General features: G+C 37.2%; 3 protein-coding genes and 1 long non-coding RNA gene across 10 annotated transcripts in view; 3 read left to right on the top strand and 1 right to left on the bottom strand.

Annotated features, from left to right (window-relative positions):
- The window catches only part of LOC126583320 (glutamate receptor 3.4-like), a 148697-nt gene that overhangs the window by 18882 nt on the left and 114347 nt on the right, over window positions 1–15468 (top strand). The window lies entirely within an intron of this gene.
- LOC126583332 (50S ribosomal protein L6, chloroplastic-like) overlaps window positions 1–15468 on the bottom strand; it is a 98374-nt gene that overhangs the window by 25509 nt on the left and 57397 nt on the right. The window lies entirely within an intron of this gene.
- Window positions 1–15468, top strand: part of LOC126583324 (glutamate receptor 3.4-like) — a 105571-nt gene that overhangs the window by 47520 nt on the left and 42583 nt on the right. For 2 of the 5 annotated variants that reach the window (XM_050247672.1, XM_050247673.1), the window contains 3 exons: window positions 21–52; window positions 144–553; window positions 795–1531. The exons of 2 other annotated variants lie outside the window; for them this stretch is intronic. In XM_050247672.1, the coding sequence (XP_050103629.1) occupies window positions 21–52; window positions 144–553; window positions 795–1289 (937 nt within the window). In that variant the 3' untranslated portion in view covers window positions 1290–1531. Of the gene's footprint in view, window positions 1–20; window positions 53–143; window positions 554–794; window positions 1586–15468 lie in introns of those variants that run through there. One more of the 5 variants, XM_050247670.1, reaches the window with a different exon arrangement.
- On the top strand, window positions 3588–5495 carry LOC126583337 (uncharacterized). Its single transcript, XR_007609723.1, has 3 exons — window positions 3588–3746; window positions 3829–3934; window positions 5326–5495. It is a non-coding gene; the product is annotated as an uncharacterized LOC126583337 (long non-coding RNA).

Below are 15468 nucleotides of genomic sequence, written 5' to 3'. Positions count from 1 at the left end.
ATACCGCTTTTGATTTGCAGGTTTAGTTTCTCCACAATGTTTTTCTCACACAGTATGTACTTCACGCTTGATCTTCCTTTATCTCGTGAATGCAACTCGTAATATTAACTACTAATATCCTTTGCGACTTGGACTTGGTGCAGGAGAGAATACTGTGAGCACCCTGGGACGGCTGGTGGTGATTATATGGTTATTTGTAGTGTTAATTATCAATTCTAGCTACACTGCTAGTTTGACTTCAATTCTTACAGTGCAACAGCTGACGTCACGGATTGAAGGGATTGATAGCTTGATATCAAGTAATGATCCAATCGGAGTTCAAGACGGGTCATTTGCTTGGAGGTATTTGGTTGATGAGATGAACATAGCGGAATCTAGACTTGTTAAGTTGAAAGACATGGAAGCCTATATTAAAGCCCTTACGGATGGACCAAGACGTGGTGGGGTAGCTGCCATCGTTGATGAGCTTCCTTACATTGAGTTGTTCATGTCCAGCACCAAATGTGCATTCAGGACTGTAGGGCTGGAGTTTACCAAAAGCGGATGGGGATTCGTAAGTATTTATACATTTAGATTTGAGAAAATGAATACTCTGACCATGAAATGCTGATCTTCAACCTCACTGCCTTTATTATTTTTCTTATGGATGCCTTACACAGGAACAAATAACATTATCGTTAAAAATTCAGTGTTTCGGTAATTAAATTTTATTGAATGATGCATTTGTCAGTTAGGAATTCACAAGACAGCCACAACATTGTTTTGTACTCTCATATTTAGTTTCCTTGTCTCAGGCCTTCCAAAAGGATTCTCCTCTTGCTGTTGACTTGTCGACAGCGATTCTTCAACTTTCAGAGAACGGTGATCTACAAAAGATCCATGATAAGTGGCTTACGCATAACGAGTGCCCTACTGAACTCAATGACGTTGATGCAGACCTGCAGCTATCTCTAACAAGCTTTTGGGGCCTGTTTCTTATCTGCGGTATTGCATGCTTCCTTGCTCTTGCGGTGTTCTTCTGTAGAATCCTTTGTCAATACCGCAGATTTACCCCAGAGCCTGTGGAAGCGGATGCTGAGGAGATTGGACCTACCAACACGAGATCTAGGCGCTCACTTGGGTCAACCAGTTTCAAGGGTCTTATGGTCTTTGTAGATAAGAAAGAAGCAGAGATCAAGCACATGCTTAAGAGAAAGACTAGTGATCGTAAGCACGAAGCTGAAGCTAGCCCCAGCGCTGATGGGCAGCTGTATTCCCTTCGTGAGGAAGATTTGCTTTCGGCAGGTTGATTTTGCAGAGCTCCCTCAGCACTCGGTTAATCAAATTTTATCTTATACTAATTATATCCAATCCCTGTGCCATAAGCTACGTATATAGAATAACATTACATGGTTTATAGAAAGAAAAGAAAAATTATGAAAATATTTGCTAGTTTGAGACTATTTTGTATCTTAAACAATAATGCTCTTGCTCCCTATTTTAACTGAAGGACAGAGGTCCAGAAATTGTAGATTAATCTTTCTACGGTTTACTCTACTGTAAATTCTAGTGTACGGTAAGGAAAATTTAAACTCAAATGCCAGAAGGCAGGCTGCGCTAATTAATTGGACTAACCCACGTTTGGCCTTCCCCTCAAACTTGAATGAAGGAACAAGTGTATTATTTTCATCATCAAAGTATACTTTTATTTTCAGAAGTAGTATTATTATTTTATTTTCTCACATTAGATATGATAACGACACATGAATTGAAAATGGAACCTCCGAACATGCAGTTAATTATACTATTAATTCCATCAAGAAAACGAGTTGGAAGTCTGCCTCAATCATCTGAGGTTGATGGTGCTACAAGGTTATGTTATTTTGGAATTTGGAGTGTACTAATTTAAGATGTATATAATAATAATAATAATAATAATAATAATAATAATATCTGAAATGCTAAGTGACCTACCTGTATTTTAAAATCTGAAAACCCATAAACCAGATTAATTAGTCCCGATTTATGATTTCCTTCATTACAAATAAGTAATTATGTTATGATTTTGACAAACTTTTTTTAGCCTTTCGGATATATATTTTTTTTTATTTCTGGTCATCCGATTGTATAAATATGATGAAAACAAGAAAATAATTAAACATGAGAGTAAGAAAAATGTGTGTTTATTATTTCTTCATGATTATTTGACCGAAGTGCATAATTCCAAATACTGTAGTGAAAAGTATTTTTCAACTAACAAATACGAGATATTGGTGAGATATTTCCAAATTTAAAGCAAAACCAACCATTAACTTCTTTTTCTTTGACAAAAAAAAAAAAAAAAAAAAGCCATTAACTTCTCTTCGTTTTTTTTTCAATTTTTCTTTTGGTATCATCAATCATTTCCCTTACTAATTGTTTGGCGGTGTTTAATTATAGGTTTTTTTTTCCTGTTAAAATGTTCATTGAGATTGATATAACTCCTCAATCTAATTCACTTGTTGCACGACTCTACAAAGCTCGGTATTATCCTGCTAATGAGTTTTTGCAGGCGCCTGTTAAGCCTAATTCCTCCTATTGATGGCGTAGTGTGGCGGCATCTCGATTAATTATTGTTCAGGGAGCACGATGGAGAGTGGAGGATGGCCTACAAATACGCATTTGGGGAGACAATTGGTTGCCACGAGATAACTTGTATCGTGTTCTTAGCCCGTTACCGAGTGGGGTGCACCCATCTCTTATGGTGAGATCTCTAATAGTGGAAGATGATGGTGTCCAGTGGAATTCGGCGCTAGTGTGTAGTTAGTTTGTGGAAGAAGAAGCAGACCTCATTTTAAGCATACAATTGAGCTTATTTCATCTAGTTGATTCGTTGGTTTAGGCAAAAGATTCCAAGGGGTTATTCACAGCGAAAAGTGCGTATTTTGTGGCCAAATTGTGCCCAGAGATGGGTGGTGAGGAGCCCACGGGTTCAATGGTTAGCGAGAAAACAAAGTTCCTTTGGAAAGCACTATGGAGGGCAAAGTGAAAATTTGTGTATGGCGTGGACGCATGAATGCGTTGCCTACCAAAGTAAATTTGAAGTTGAACGTCTACTTATGGAGGCTACTTGTGGCTACTGTGATCAGGAAGAGGAGACGGTAGAACATGCCTTGTTAAAATGTTCTCCAGCGGCAACTGTTTGGTTTGGAAGTCCATTGGGAATTAAATCTTTTACTGGTAGTGCGAACGGATTTCAGGGGTGGCTGGAGTCATGGCGCAAGAAGTCTCTAAAGAAAGTTTTGAGTTGCTCCTTATCCTAGTTTGAGTATTTGGAAAGTACGTAATGAATTTCTCTGGAATGGTATTGAGGTTTCTCCATTGGATACCCAACTTAAGGCACAAATGTGGCTGGCGGAATTTAGAAAGTGGAATGTTGCTACAAACCCAACCCTCATCTATGCGAATAACTCTGTTACAACCACCCCCAAAATAATTGGAAAATTTGTTATTTCCACCCCCCAACTGCCACGTGGCAGTCATCTAACCCTCTTACTTTTCCTTCTCTCTGCCCCTCACCCCCGTGACTTCCTTCTTCTTCATCTCTCTCTCTCTCAACCTCTCCCGTGTATCTCTCTCTCCCTCAACCTCGCATCTCTCTCTCCCTGGACTCACTAGAACCTTAGCACCTTCAGAAGAGGCTCGTAGCGAGCCCAGGACCCCTCTGCCCGCGAGTTCGACGACACGAAGCAAAACTCCGGCGAGCTTTCTTTCATTTTTCCCATCGGGTAAGTCTCGAATCCCTCGTTCTTGTACCTAGCATGATGTTTGGTTGTGATTTAGAAGCTGGAACCTTCCATTTTTACGTAGGATTTGCTTTGGAATCGTTGTGGGTGAGCACACCCATTTTTTCGACGAACCCGTGCACTTCGAGGGCTTTTCCGGTCACCTCCGACCGAGTTATGGTGTTTGGAAGGTAGAAACTTCTTCCTCTCTTCTTGTTCTTCATGTTTATACCTAGATTGGAGCTCGAAGCTCTCGTTTTCAAGTGACTGGAGCTATAGCAACTCCGGCCTTCTCTCTCGGCAAAACAAGGCCAGCCGGCCTTCCCTATTTCCTCCTCGGGCCTTAGGCCCGTGTTGTCCTAACCCAGTACCCCAGCCCATTTGGTTTTTCTTTTTTGTTAATTGTTTTTAAAACCCAAAAGGGCCTTGGGCCGGTGGCTTTTAAAAGGGGCTTAAAGCCCTGTTTTTCTTTATATTTTTATAGGCCTTAAGGCCTTTGTGTTTTTGTGCCCGTGTGTGTGTGTGTGTATGTGTTTATGCATGCACATGCATGCCGTGTGTGTGTGTATTTGTGGAGTGTATATGTTTGGGCTTAAGCCCAAACCCCATTTTTTCCACCCTAATAACCCTTTAACCCTTCCAACCCTAAACCCTAGCCGGCTCAAACCTTGTTATGGAATATTCTATTAGGGAATATTCAGGAAATATTCTATTGACGTTTACGAAATTTATCCGGGACCCTTCTTAGGGTAATTCGACGTTCTGAATCCGTTTCCGACATCCGTTTTCCCAAATTCAATTGCTATTATATAGTTTTATTAATTGGACCCTTTATGTGCTTAGGGGCAATATTTGTGATGTTTCCGTGATTGCTAGTTTGCGTGGCTCTTCGGCGGCTAAGTACTGTGAGTGGACCCCTTCTAAAAATGCATGTTTTATAGTAGAAATGCATACATGAAAAGCATGATTTAATGATTACGTTTTATGGAACGCTTTGAGATAACATGCTTACTGAGGTTACTTTGAATTATTACTATTTTTTCTATAACCCGTGTTCTTATAGAATATCTGATGGATGACGATATGATATTTAGAACATGTTTCGAACACCTCTTTATAGTATAGATGATGGATGACTTTATACTATGAAGTTGTTTTTCAATATATATATGTTCAATGGTTTTGTACTTACCTAGTGGTCCTTTCCGCTACGGGACGTAGGGATAGATTCCGGTCCGTCCCGGGCGACGGTTTGGTGTTGGCATAGGGCCTGGAGTGTGTTTCCTCTGGCTATTTAGCACAGGGACGGGGAGCCGGTATGGGGCCTGAAGTGTATTTTCCTCTGACTGTCTGCTCAGAGACGGGGAGCCGGCATAGGGCCTGGGGGTTATCGGACAATTCACTAGTGATTATTATATATGAGTTATGATTTGAGACATTGCACGGCATGTTAGGTTTCGGAAAACCTATGTTTATCATTATATATGTGTTTTCATAAAACCTGGGGGTTAGTACGTTAATAACTGTTTTACTATATATATATCAACTTGGTCCACTCATGTTTGTTTTGCGCCCCCTTCAGGACTTAGAATCGAGGCATACAATCCCAACATCCAGGCACTTCCGCATCGGCATCTTCGAGTCCTCTCGGTGTAGGATTCATCCTTTGTTTCATTCAATTTTATATTATTTCTTTTAGTGTTCTAGTTAGTTGTATGCTCTGAACACGTTCCTTAAATGCATATTCCTTATTCTTTTACAATTATGAATTTTATCTATTCCTTGTTTTCAGCAATTGCACTCAATAAATGGCTTTCGTCACCCTCGGGTGTCGGCCAACACGTGCCTATCCTGGTATTCGGAGAAATATCAGGATCGGGGCGTGTCAAACTCAGTGGCAGCCTCTTATTTCTGGATGGATAATGTGAAATTTTGATGCTGCATGGGATGAAGATGGTTCAATTGGAGGTTTTGGGTTGATAGTTAGAGATGTCGAGGGAGGTTTTCTTGCAGCATAGGTGGGCAGGGAAGCAAGAGTGCGATCTGCACTACATGCGGAGGCTGCTGTGTTTTTATGCAGGTGGAGCTCGAAGCAAATTCAGGTAGAGAGGGATGTGTTGTTGGTGACCTATGCAATTCAAAATGAAGGTGTAGCATATAGTGGTCATTATGGGCATTTGTTTGAAGATACCAGGAAGCTTTTGCAAGAGTTCAGAGAATGGAAAGTTACGTTTGGTCGAAGAGAGACGAATAAAGTGGCCCACCGTCTTGAGAGGTTAGGTCTAACTGTTGAGCACCCTATTTCTTGGTTTGAAGAGCCTCCTGATGTAATTTCTGAATTATTATTAGAAGATAGTATTACTAGCTAATTTGTGCGGAACACTCTTTTTCCCTTTGATTGGGTTGAAATCCCTAGCAATGTTTTTATTGAGGCCCACTGTTAAGCACCCTATCCTTAATTTGTACGTTTTTTCAATGTTCAATGAATATCGTACCTTCTTCAAAAAAAAAAAAAAAAGCTCCTCACTTGATTCTTGAGATTTGAAATCCATAATGTGGCCTAAGTTTGTAACCATCAATCATTTTTGTCATTCTATGAAAAATTATGTCAAATAAGGATCAAAATGACAAAAATATTCTCAATTAATCAATAATGGGCCAAATGAGATTTTTGTTATTTTATCCTTACTTAATGGAGATTTTTTTACGATTAAAGTGAGGAATTTTATTAATCTCAGAAACTATTTTGACTAAAAAGCTTTAATTATATTCAAAATACTTGTATTTACTCCAATAAACAAATCTTCACTATTCACATTATCATAACGAAAATTGTTATTTTTCTTAATCATCATATAAAGATGTTTATTAAAAAAAGTTGAATCGACCGTTTTTGTCATCATGCAAACCGACATTACGATTGTTAGGTTAAGTTTAAAGTACTTAATTAAATGAGTTAGGTACCTTATCAAAATTATTTTAAATTAGACACGTTTTTTTTTTTTTGGTTAAAAGTAGAACTTTATAGAAAAGAAAGGCACTAGGCCAAACAAGCAGCAGAGAAACTAAGAGGTGGTTTGGGAGTGAGGTGCTTAAAAAAAAAGCCTTCATGAAAAAAAGTTGTAAGGATTTTAGGTGTTTGGTAAACTAAAAAAAAAGGCTTATTTTGGAAGTTGTTGTGAGAATAAGCTGAAATCAAAGGAAAAAGCTGAAGCAGCTATTTGCAGCTTTGGAAAACTGATTTTTTTTCAAAGCACACGGAGCTACAGTGCTCCTTTAATGAAAAGACCCACTATCAGACTACTTTTTTTTTTCCAAAAGCACTTTTACAAAAAAGTTTACCAAACACTCTGCTGATTTATTTCACAGCCGCTTATTCTCACAGCACAACCGCTTATTCTCACAGCAGTTTTTTTTCAAAACACAACAATACCAAACCAGCCCTAACTCTACCAGCATCGCCCTAAACCCTAGATACGTTAGGCATGCCAAATATTTGTGTAGTCCAAATGTAAGCTGTGTGGAAGACATCAAACGTGATGAATAATAATCAAGACATACATCAACGTCCCCTGAATATTATATACAGCTCGATCGATGGACGTGGGGTTCTGCAATCTGCATATCTGTATACGACGCTCAACGTGTACGTGTCGTCGCCCCAACGTCAACACTTGGGAGGAGAGTCACTAGAATTTGGGAACCCATTTTATTACTTAATTAGCCACGTATGCATGGACCATACTAATTTAAACCATAAACTATGGTGTATGCTCATTATTTTATTTATCATCATTAAATGAGTTTGAATTTCAAAATTTATGTAGTGGATAGGCACAAATCTCAAAATTCAAACACATCTAAAGGTAATAAATAAGGTGATGAGCATTACCACCACTTGAGGGTGGTGAGCAAAAATGCACTCCTAATTTAAAGGCTTAAATGTTAAAATGATCCCGTTTTAGTCATTGGGCCAACTTAATCCTTGTGTTTTTAATTTGACCAATTTGGTTATTGTGTTTATCTTCATTAGCCAATTAAGACCATTTCCATATAAATTCTGTAAAAAAAAAATTATAAATTATTATAAACTTATTTATAAAATTATTTATTGATTTAAAATATTTAAAATGAAATAAAATTAAAAACTAAAAGAAAAATTATTCTTCTCCCAACTCCACGGCCTCCTCCCTAACATTACCCCCTCTTTCCTATGTCACAACCTTAATAATTTTTCAAAATGACAATTTTATATTGGAGAAATTAGGTTCACATCATTCTTTTTACTATTTCATTTATTAAAATCCTATTCATTTTCAATTTTTGATCAAGGTTCTTGGGTATTAATAACATCATTAATTATTTGAATAATAAAATATTTTTTATTTTAAAATATATTCCTTTTGTCATGCCCCGATCCCGACATAAGTCCAGGATCGACACATGACGTCACCAAATACCAGTATCTCAACCTACCCCGCCTCCGAGATATGTACATAGCATAATTCAAGATCCAAATCTCATAGAAATTTTTGTATATTTTATGACTGCATCTAATCTCCTCGTTAGACTGCCTATGTACCCTCAATAGGGATCAAGCCATTTGTAGTTCATTGTTTCACTACAATCGAATATCCATCACATAAAACGTTTTGTCCCAACAATATACCATAATGCATATTATGCGATATATCAAAGAACAACGACGAAACACAACATATTTTCTAGCCATATTTATCAACAAGTCTAATCATAACAAATACAATGATATCCAACATAACAATCCCACATGATGATTAACATTTCCACTTCATCCATCACATAAATCATCATGTTTCACATATCACCGCAAATCATAGTATGCAACATCTCAAAGAACGGTCAACGAAACACATTGTTATTATCTAGCCACATTGGTCAACACGTCTAATCATAATGGCAACAATCACAACCAACATCATTCACAATCACATCAATCAATATCACATATCATAGACCGAAATGCAGGGATAGAGCGACACAGTTTGGTCGAAGACTACATTTCTGCAAAGGGGATTTTGGACCATCCAACAAAATCAAAGCACCAAAGAGGACTCCGGACCATCACTCAACGGAATCCAAATCAGGATACGATTCCGAACCATCACTCAACGGAATCGCGAAGTAGAAGGGATTCCGGACCATCACTCAACGGAATCCAAGCAGAACTCAGTTCCAGACTAATCAACAGAACCAAACAAAAGTCCAAGAAGCATAACTACGGCTCGAATGAACAAGACATGATTCAAGTTAGTCAATTCACGAGGACTAAATGAAACAAAACAATATCGAGCAACAAATCCCCATCACAATGGGTTATCGGTCTATTACCAGACCTCACATCACCCAAGCAATTCAATAAGCATTTCAATCACATGTCACAACCATTTCCAATACACAAGTCAAATCACATTTCACTACATCATACCAATCACTATGTTTCCAACATTATATCTCAATCCATAGCTTGTAACATATCAAGGAATCATGAAGCACAATATTAATATTTAATTACGTTAATCAATCAGTGAAATAGCATATCATTTCACGAATTTAATTAAAAAAACTCTACATAATTCCCTACTTGGGTTCTGAATAATAACATGGTAATTCTAATTTGTATTCACAAGATCCATTGTGGGTAATTCCCATTCACTCGAATCTAGGGTTCTAGACTAATCTTATGAGAATTAGCGAAAGTAAGGATTCCGGACCACTCAACGGAATCCAACAACATCGGGTTCCAGACCACTCAACGGAACCAAAATATCAAGCAGTTTCTCACAATCTACTCAAACATGTTATAGGTAAAATCAATGCCTACATCATGGAAATGGTGCACTGGCCAAACGGAACTCGGATAAGCTGCGGAGCTCGGGTGAGTGACAATAATTCAAGTAAGAGATATTCAATAAAAACATACCATCGATCACAATCTATAAACATCAAGTATAGAATCATGCTTTATGGAATCATAATCAAGTCATTGAAAACTCCGTAGGAGTCACCCAACATCCAACAGCTTTTCCCATTCAACCAACCAAGATTCCCAAAAACCATTGTTCATAAGTGCATTAAAAACTAGGGCTAGAGGGACGCGGTTCGTCCGAAGCCTACATAAGTAACCAAATAGGAAGTGGCCCCCCCCAATGCGAATTAACCAAGCAAAGTCACTCCTACAACTGTTAGAAAGTGATCACCCAATGCGGATTAACCAAGCATGATCACTCTTAAGCATACATGGCCATAAGGATCGCCCAACGCGGATTAACCAAGTGCGATCCATATATAGTATGGTCCCCCAATGCGGATTAACCAAGCAGGACCACTAGTGACCCCCCAATGCGGATTAATCAAGTAGGGTCAAGATAATCAGGTAGGTAGTGATCACCCAATGCGGATATACCAAGCATGATCACTCCTAGAATGCGTATGGTCCCCCAATGCGGATATACCAAGCAGGACCATCAATGTACAACTACTACATGGAGTAGTAAGATCAACACACAACCCACGTACCCTTATCTCATTCGTTATTATTTACATCGTAATCACTTGCACTATCAACTTCTCATGACCACAATCTTATCATACAAGCATAAAAGTTCTACATAAATTTCTCATAAGATTTTGGGTTCACATCATCATAAAAATAATCATATACATCACACTAATCATACAAATCTAACCACATTTCATAAACGTTTACAAGTTACAGTCGATTCACAATTAATAAATATAGATCGATGCTAAAAAAAATAAAGATAACAATTCAATAGAAAGTACATTTAATAAACAAGTATAACTCAATATGGTGCCGCTAATACATATATCGAGACAGATCAACTGTAAACGACACGTCATCGTGATGAGCCAACTAAGCTCCATCAACAACAAACTAGAGATAAGCGACACCCTAGAATAGAGCACGTTGACTAGAACATCAACCGTCGATAAGGTATGTCCATTAAGGTCAACAACCTAAGGGTTATTCAATCCGGAAGATCCGAACATCAGATTTTCGATCTGTAAGTTCTCAAAGGTCCAACAACTGACAACTAGGGTGTTCACAAAATTATACAACGAACCAACGATCGGATTGTCATCAATCACACAAATAAGTGGCGGTCCAATTTGATCACCAAACCAAACAATTGAATTTCGGGAAACCGAGCTAGACATAGGTTCACAGGGTTACTAAAAGGTATTTGGTACTTAAACAACACTCGTGGACGGTCCCATGCACCGCCACACACGGGTTAGTCAAGGTGGAGGGTTTAGAAACCCCAAATTTTCAATATTAACTAAATAAGCTCAAATTTACTTGGTAGCTAGAGCTCAGCAAGGGAAACACTTTTCACAACTAGGCCGACGACAAATTCTAACCGGAAACCGCCCAAAATCACCGGTGTAAACTGGATTTCTAAGGTTCTACACACCCAACTCTAAAATGAATACGAAAGCACAAACTAATCATACCAACTTGAAGATTATGAAAAGTAGATGAAGTTTCATACCTCACTTAAAGGAAATGGTTGCCAGAATCGGCCGAAAAATGACAAAATCGCCGGAAAACCCAGGGGACTTTGCTGCCTCGAACTGGAAAAATGGATAAGAAAATAGAAAATCTAACACTACAGAGTTGTAGGGCTCGTCAAGAGCTTTCCATGGACACCAAGATCACCCAAAACGGAGATTGGATGAAAGAGATACAAACGGGTCAAGTTTGTGGTTTTATGGGTAAAAAAAAATCAGACCCCTCTTTCCTTTTTTTTTTCCAGAAATCTCTCTTCTTTCTAATTGGTCCCTCTCTCTTTTATTAAACTCCCTTAACCTTTAACCCACATGTGAGAATTACATAATTCCCACAATCTATAGTTCACAACTTCAAACGTCCGTAACTATACCGTTATAACTCGGACTCGCAAATGGCTTTCACCTATGCGCTTGTGGCTTCGAGACCTATTCGAAAACATTACTTGTGATTTCAAAAGGTCAACGAATTTTTGATAATTACCTTCCAAACTTCAAACTTCGTAAATAATTTAATTAAAATTAAAATCCAAATAAATTAATATAATTTCTCAAAAATAATATAAAATCTCAATAATACAAATATGTAGATTATAATAGTGAAATCCAGGAACAGGATTTCACACCTTTAGTGTTAAAAATGTTACAATTAGAATATTTATATTTATGGCTAAATTTTTTATCATATATTTTTATTTTTAGTTTGTACCTATTTTTAATTTGTACCATTTTTTTTTCATTTTTAATTTGTACCCATATATTAGTTTCTTTTTGTGCCCATATTTTTTAAAGTTTTATTTACTTTTGCACCCATGTGTATACCGTCACGTGACATTGTATATTTAATTAATGATAGAAAAATTACATATAGTATATTTATGTTTTATGCCTAAACTTTGTATCATATATTTATATTTTTTGTTTGTACCCACTTTTAATTTGCAACATTTTTTTCAATTTGCAGTATTTTCTTTTTAGTTTTATTTTGTACCCATGTATTAATTTCTTTTAGCGCCTATATTTTTTAAAAATTCATTTGTACTCATAATTTTTTAATCTTTTATCTCCAACAGAAGGGTCCAGAGGGTCAGAGGGCTGAAAATAGCCCGAAAACCGTCTCCAACCGAAGGCTAGGCTAGAGGGCTCGTGGGCCCCATGGAATCTGAAAGGGCCAAAGGGCTGGCTATAAATTCCAGCAATCATGTGGGATATGACCAACATGAATATATTTAATATAAATTTATTCCTGTCGGTTATATCCGACATGAATGCTTAAACAAAAATTTGAATCCAACGGCTAGCTAACGCTAGTTACTGTTGGATTCAAATATTTTTTTTTTTGGTTTTTTGGGCCAAGTTTTTTTTTTAATTCTTAAACATTCAAATTTTTTTCCTATAAATACCTAAACCATTCATTAACCATTCCTCATAAAATTTAATTTGTAGTTTTAAATTTAATTGGTAGTTTTTAAATTTAAGTTGTAGTTTTTAAATATAAGTTGTAGTTTTTAAATTTAAGTTGTTGTTTTTAAATTTAAGTTGTTATAGTTTTTAAATTTAAATAATAAATTATGTTTTGCCCTTTGGCCTTCGGTTGGAGATTGAGGCAAATATAATCTTGTATTGTTCATTAAAATATTAATATCTTGGAGGATCAGAGGGCCAACCTTCGGTTGGAGATGACCTTACAATACAAGCCATCGTCTTGAAACAATTTTCTACTTAATAAAATAATCACCTGAAATATATAATAAAATCCTTCAATTTCCACAACCCATTATTCTAATCTTCTTGAAAAATGCTTCAAATCGTCAGAAAGATTCAAACTTTACAAATTATTACAAGTAATTTTGACCCAAAAGAGAAGGAACAGAAAACAAATGCTTGAATTAGAGAGCGGCATAGAGCCCTTGTACTCTGCTTCTCTGGACTAAGGAAGATTGAAGAGAGAGCATGGAGCCTTTGTTATCCAGTTCCCACCCACTGGCTACAATTACAAAACTACCCACCAGACTTGGGCCTTCCCAAGCCAAGCACAAATTCGGATCCTAGTCGGATCCTCTTTGTGAGGATGCGGGAATCCGTAAATCATATCCTTTTATCGTACATCGTATGGTTATAAAATAATTTTAAATAATTTTATTTAAAATTAAATACAAATAGTATCTGACAAAAACTGACCGTACGATGTACGATAAACGGATACGATTTACGAATCCCAAGAATTCTCATTAAAAGTATCCAGAGAAGATCCTGTTGGGCCAAGCACAATTTACAACATGTCAAGATCCATGTACGAGCCCAAATGACAAAAACATTTTCTAATACAATTTTTAATTTTTTTGTGGCTAAACATTTTATAGTGAAATAAAGTGAGTGGACAATCGGTCAATATACTTATACAGCTACGTTTTTATCTTGCGAAAGAGAAATGAAGAGAAGTTAACCTTTATATTTTGCGTAGTGCTATTCACGTACTTTTTTGTAACTTCCTAGATATTTTTGTTAATTTTTTTTTCATTGATATTTTTTAATTTATTCTATTCAACGGCTGAAAATTGAGAGAATGTGTGAGAAGTAAAAATAAGTATGTGAACAACACCACACTATATTTAATTGCCAAATTGAATCAACGAAAAATGTTTTCTCCTTTGAAATAGAAGAACAGATTCTATGTTCTAATTTCACTACTCCATTCATGGAAAAAGTTTGTTGTTCTTCCTTTTACTCTGTAATTCGAAATTGTTCTTAGATGTGAAAGTAAAGAGGTGTGTGGTCAATAAACAACTAAAATTATTGTGTTTATCGAGAAGTGATAGCGTTATTTCATTGATCATCATAAAGTACATTGCTCCAGTGACCAAGACATTGATCTAGGGTGCATTACACAAACAAGCAATTAGAGTAAAACTCCTACACAACAATCACAAGCACAAGCGTCGCCACTACAGAGCTGTCATAGGAACAATATATCATACATATATCATAGCACACACTGGTCATTCTCGAATAACAAAGTAACATAAAGTCATCGCTAAAAGATGAGACCACATTACGCTGTCGATAAAAAATAAGACCACAACGCTCACTAGGTGAGACCAAGGTCTGAAATGCCGATATTATCGGAGATATTTCGCTGATAATATCGGTTTTTTGAGTTACCAATATTTTAATACTTATCCACTGAGTTTTCGTCAAAATATCGCGATATTATCGATAATATTGACAATATTGCAATATTACCGATAATATCGCAATATTTTGGAGATGTGCGAAACGGAGAAGAACGCCGGAGCTTCTACAGCTCCGACTGACTGTAAAAGAGCACCCTAGACTCCGATCTAGGTATCAAAAATGAAATACAAGACTAGAGGAATGTTTTTATAACTTCTGTTTGCCGTGAAACGGTCGGAGGTGTTCGGAAAGTTCCTCGACACTCACGGCCTCGCCGGAGCTGGGTGTGCCTTCCCCCGGGTCGATATTTCAGCATTTTAGAATGTCCAAATCTGCAAACAATATTCGAACATGAGATACGAAACCAACATATCATTATTACAGTATTCAAGTTTAGGGGTTTCCAGGTGCTGATCTCATTTTATATCAGTGCAAAGCCGAGTTTTATACCTTCGGATTCGTGGATCATTGCGATCTGTGAGTTTGGAGACTATTCAGGGAAACACTTTGCGATGGAGCCTTTTCTTGTGCTTTGGGTTGAACCTGTAACCCCATCTTCCGTGTCCTTGCGGATCCATGGTGCCTCTCCACAGAAAACACGCAGGCATGCATGTTTCAGAAAATTTTCAAGATTGATTGCGCATACACAAGCTAGAGCAGATGAATGAAAGATCTTTACGTTTGTGTGTACGAATGGAGTTCCAATTTCTGATTTCTGAGCATCTCTTTGCTCAAGGATTGATGGTGTTGATGATATGAGCTCGAATCCGTAATGAGAAATGAAAACGAGCGAGACAGCAGAGAGGGATGGGCTAAAATGAGAGCACTGTGACATGCCTTTCTGTTTTCTAGAGAGAAATGGGGTTTTGTGTTTAATTTTCAACAAACTGAAAGTTGTAGGTGTTCTTGGGAATCCTAAAGGGCTATTTTGAAATGGAAAGACAAGAGGCTCTGGGCTCGAGGGCGCATACAGGGAATC

The sequence above is a fragment of the Malus sylvestris genome, chromosome 9 (assembly GCF_916048215.2).
Source record: "Malus sylvestris chromosome 9, drMalSylv7.2, whole genome shotgun sequence".
Taxonomy (NCBI): domain Eukaryota; kingdom Viridiplantae; phylum Streptophyta; class Magnoliopsida; order Rosales; family Rosaceae; genus Malus; species Malus sylvestris.
Note: the sequence above shows the minus strand (reverse complement) of the source record. Positions and strands in the feature narration are given on the sequence as shown.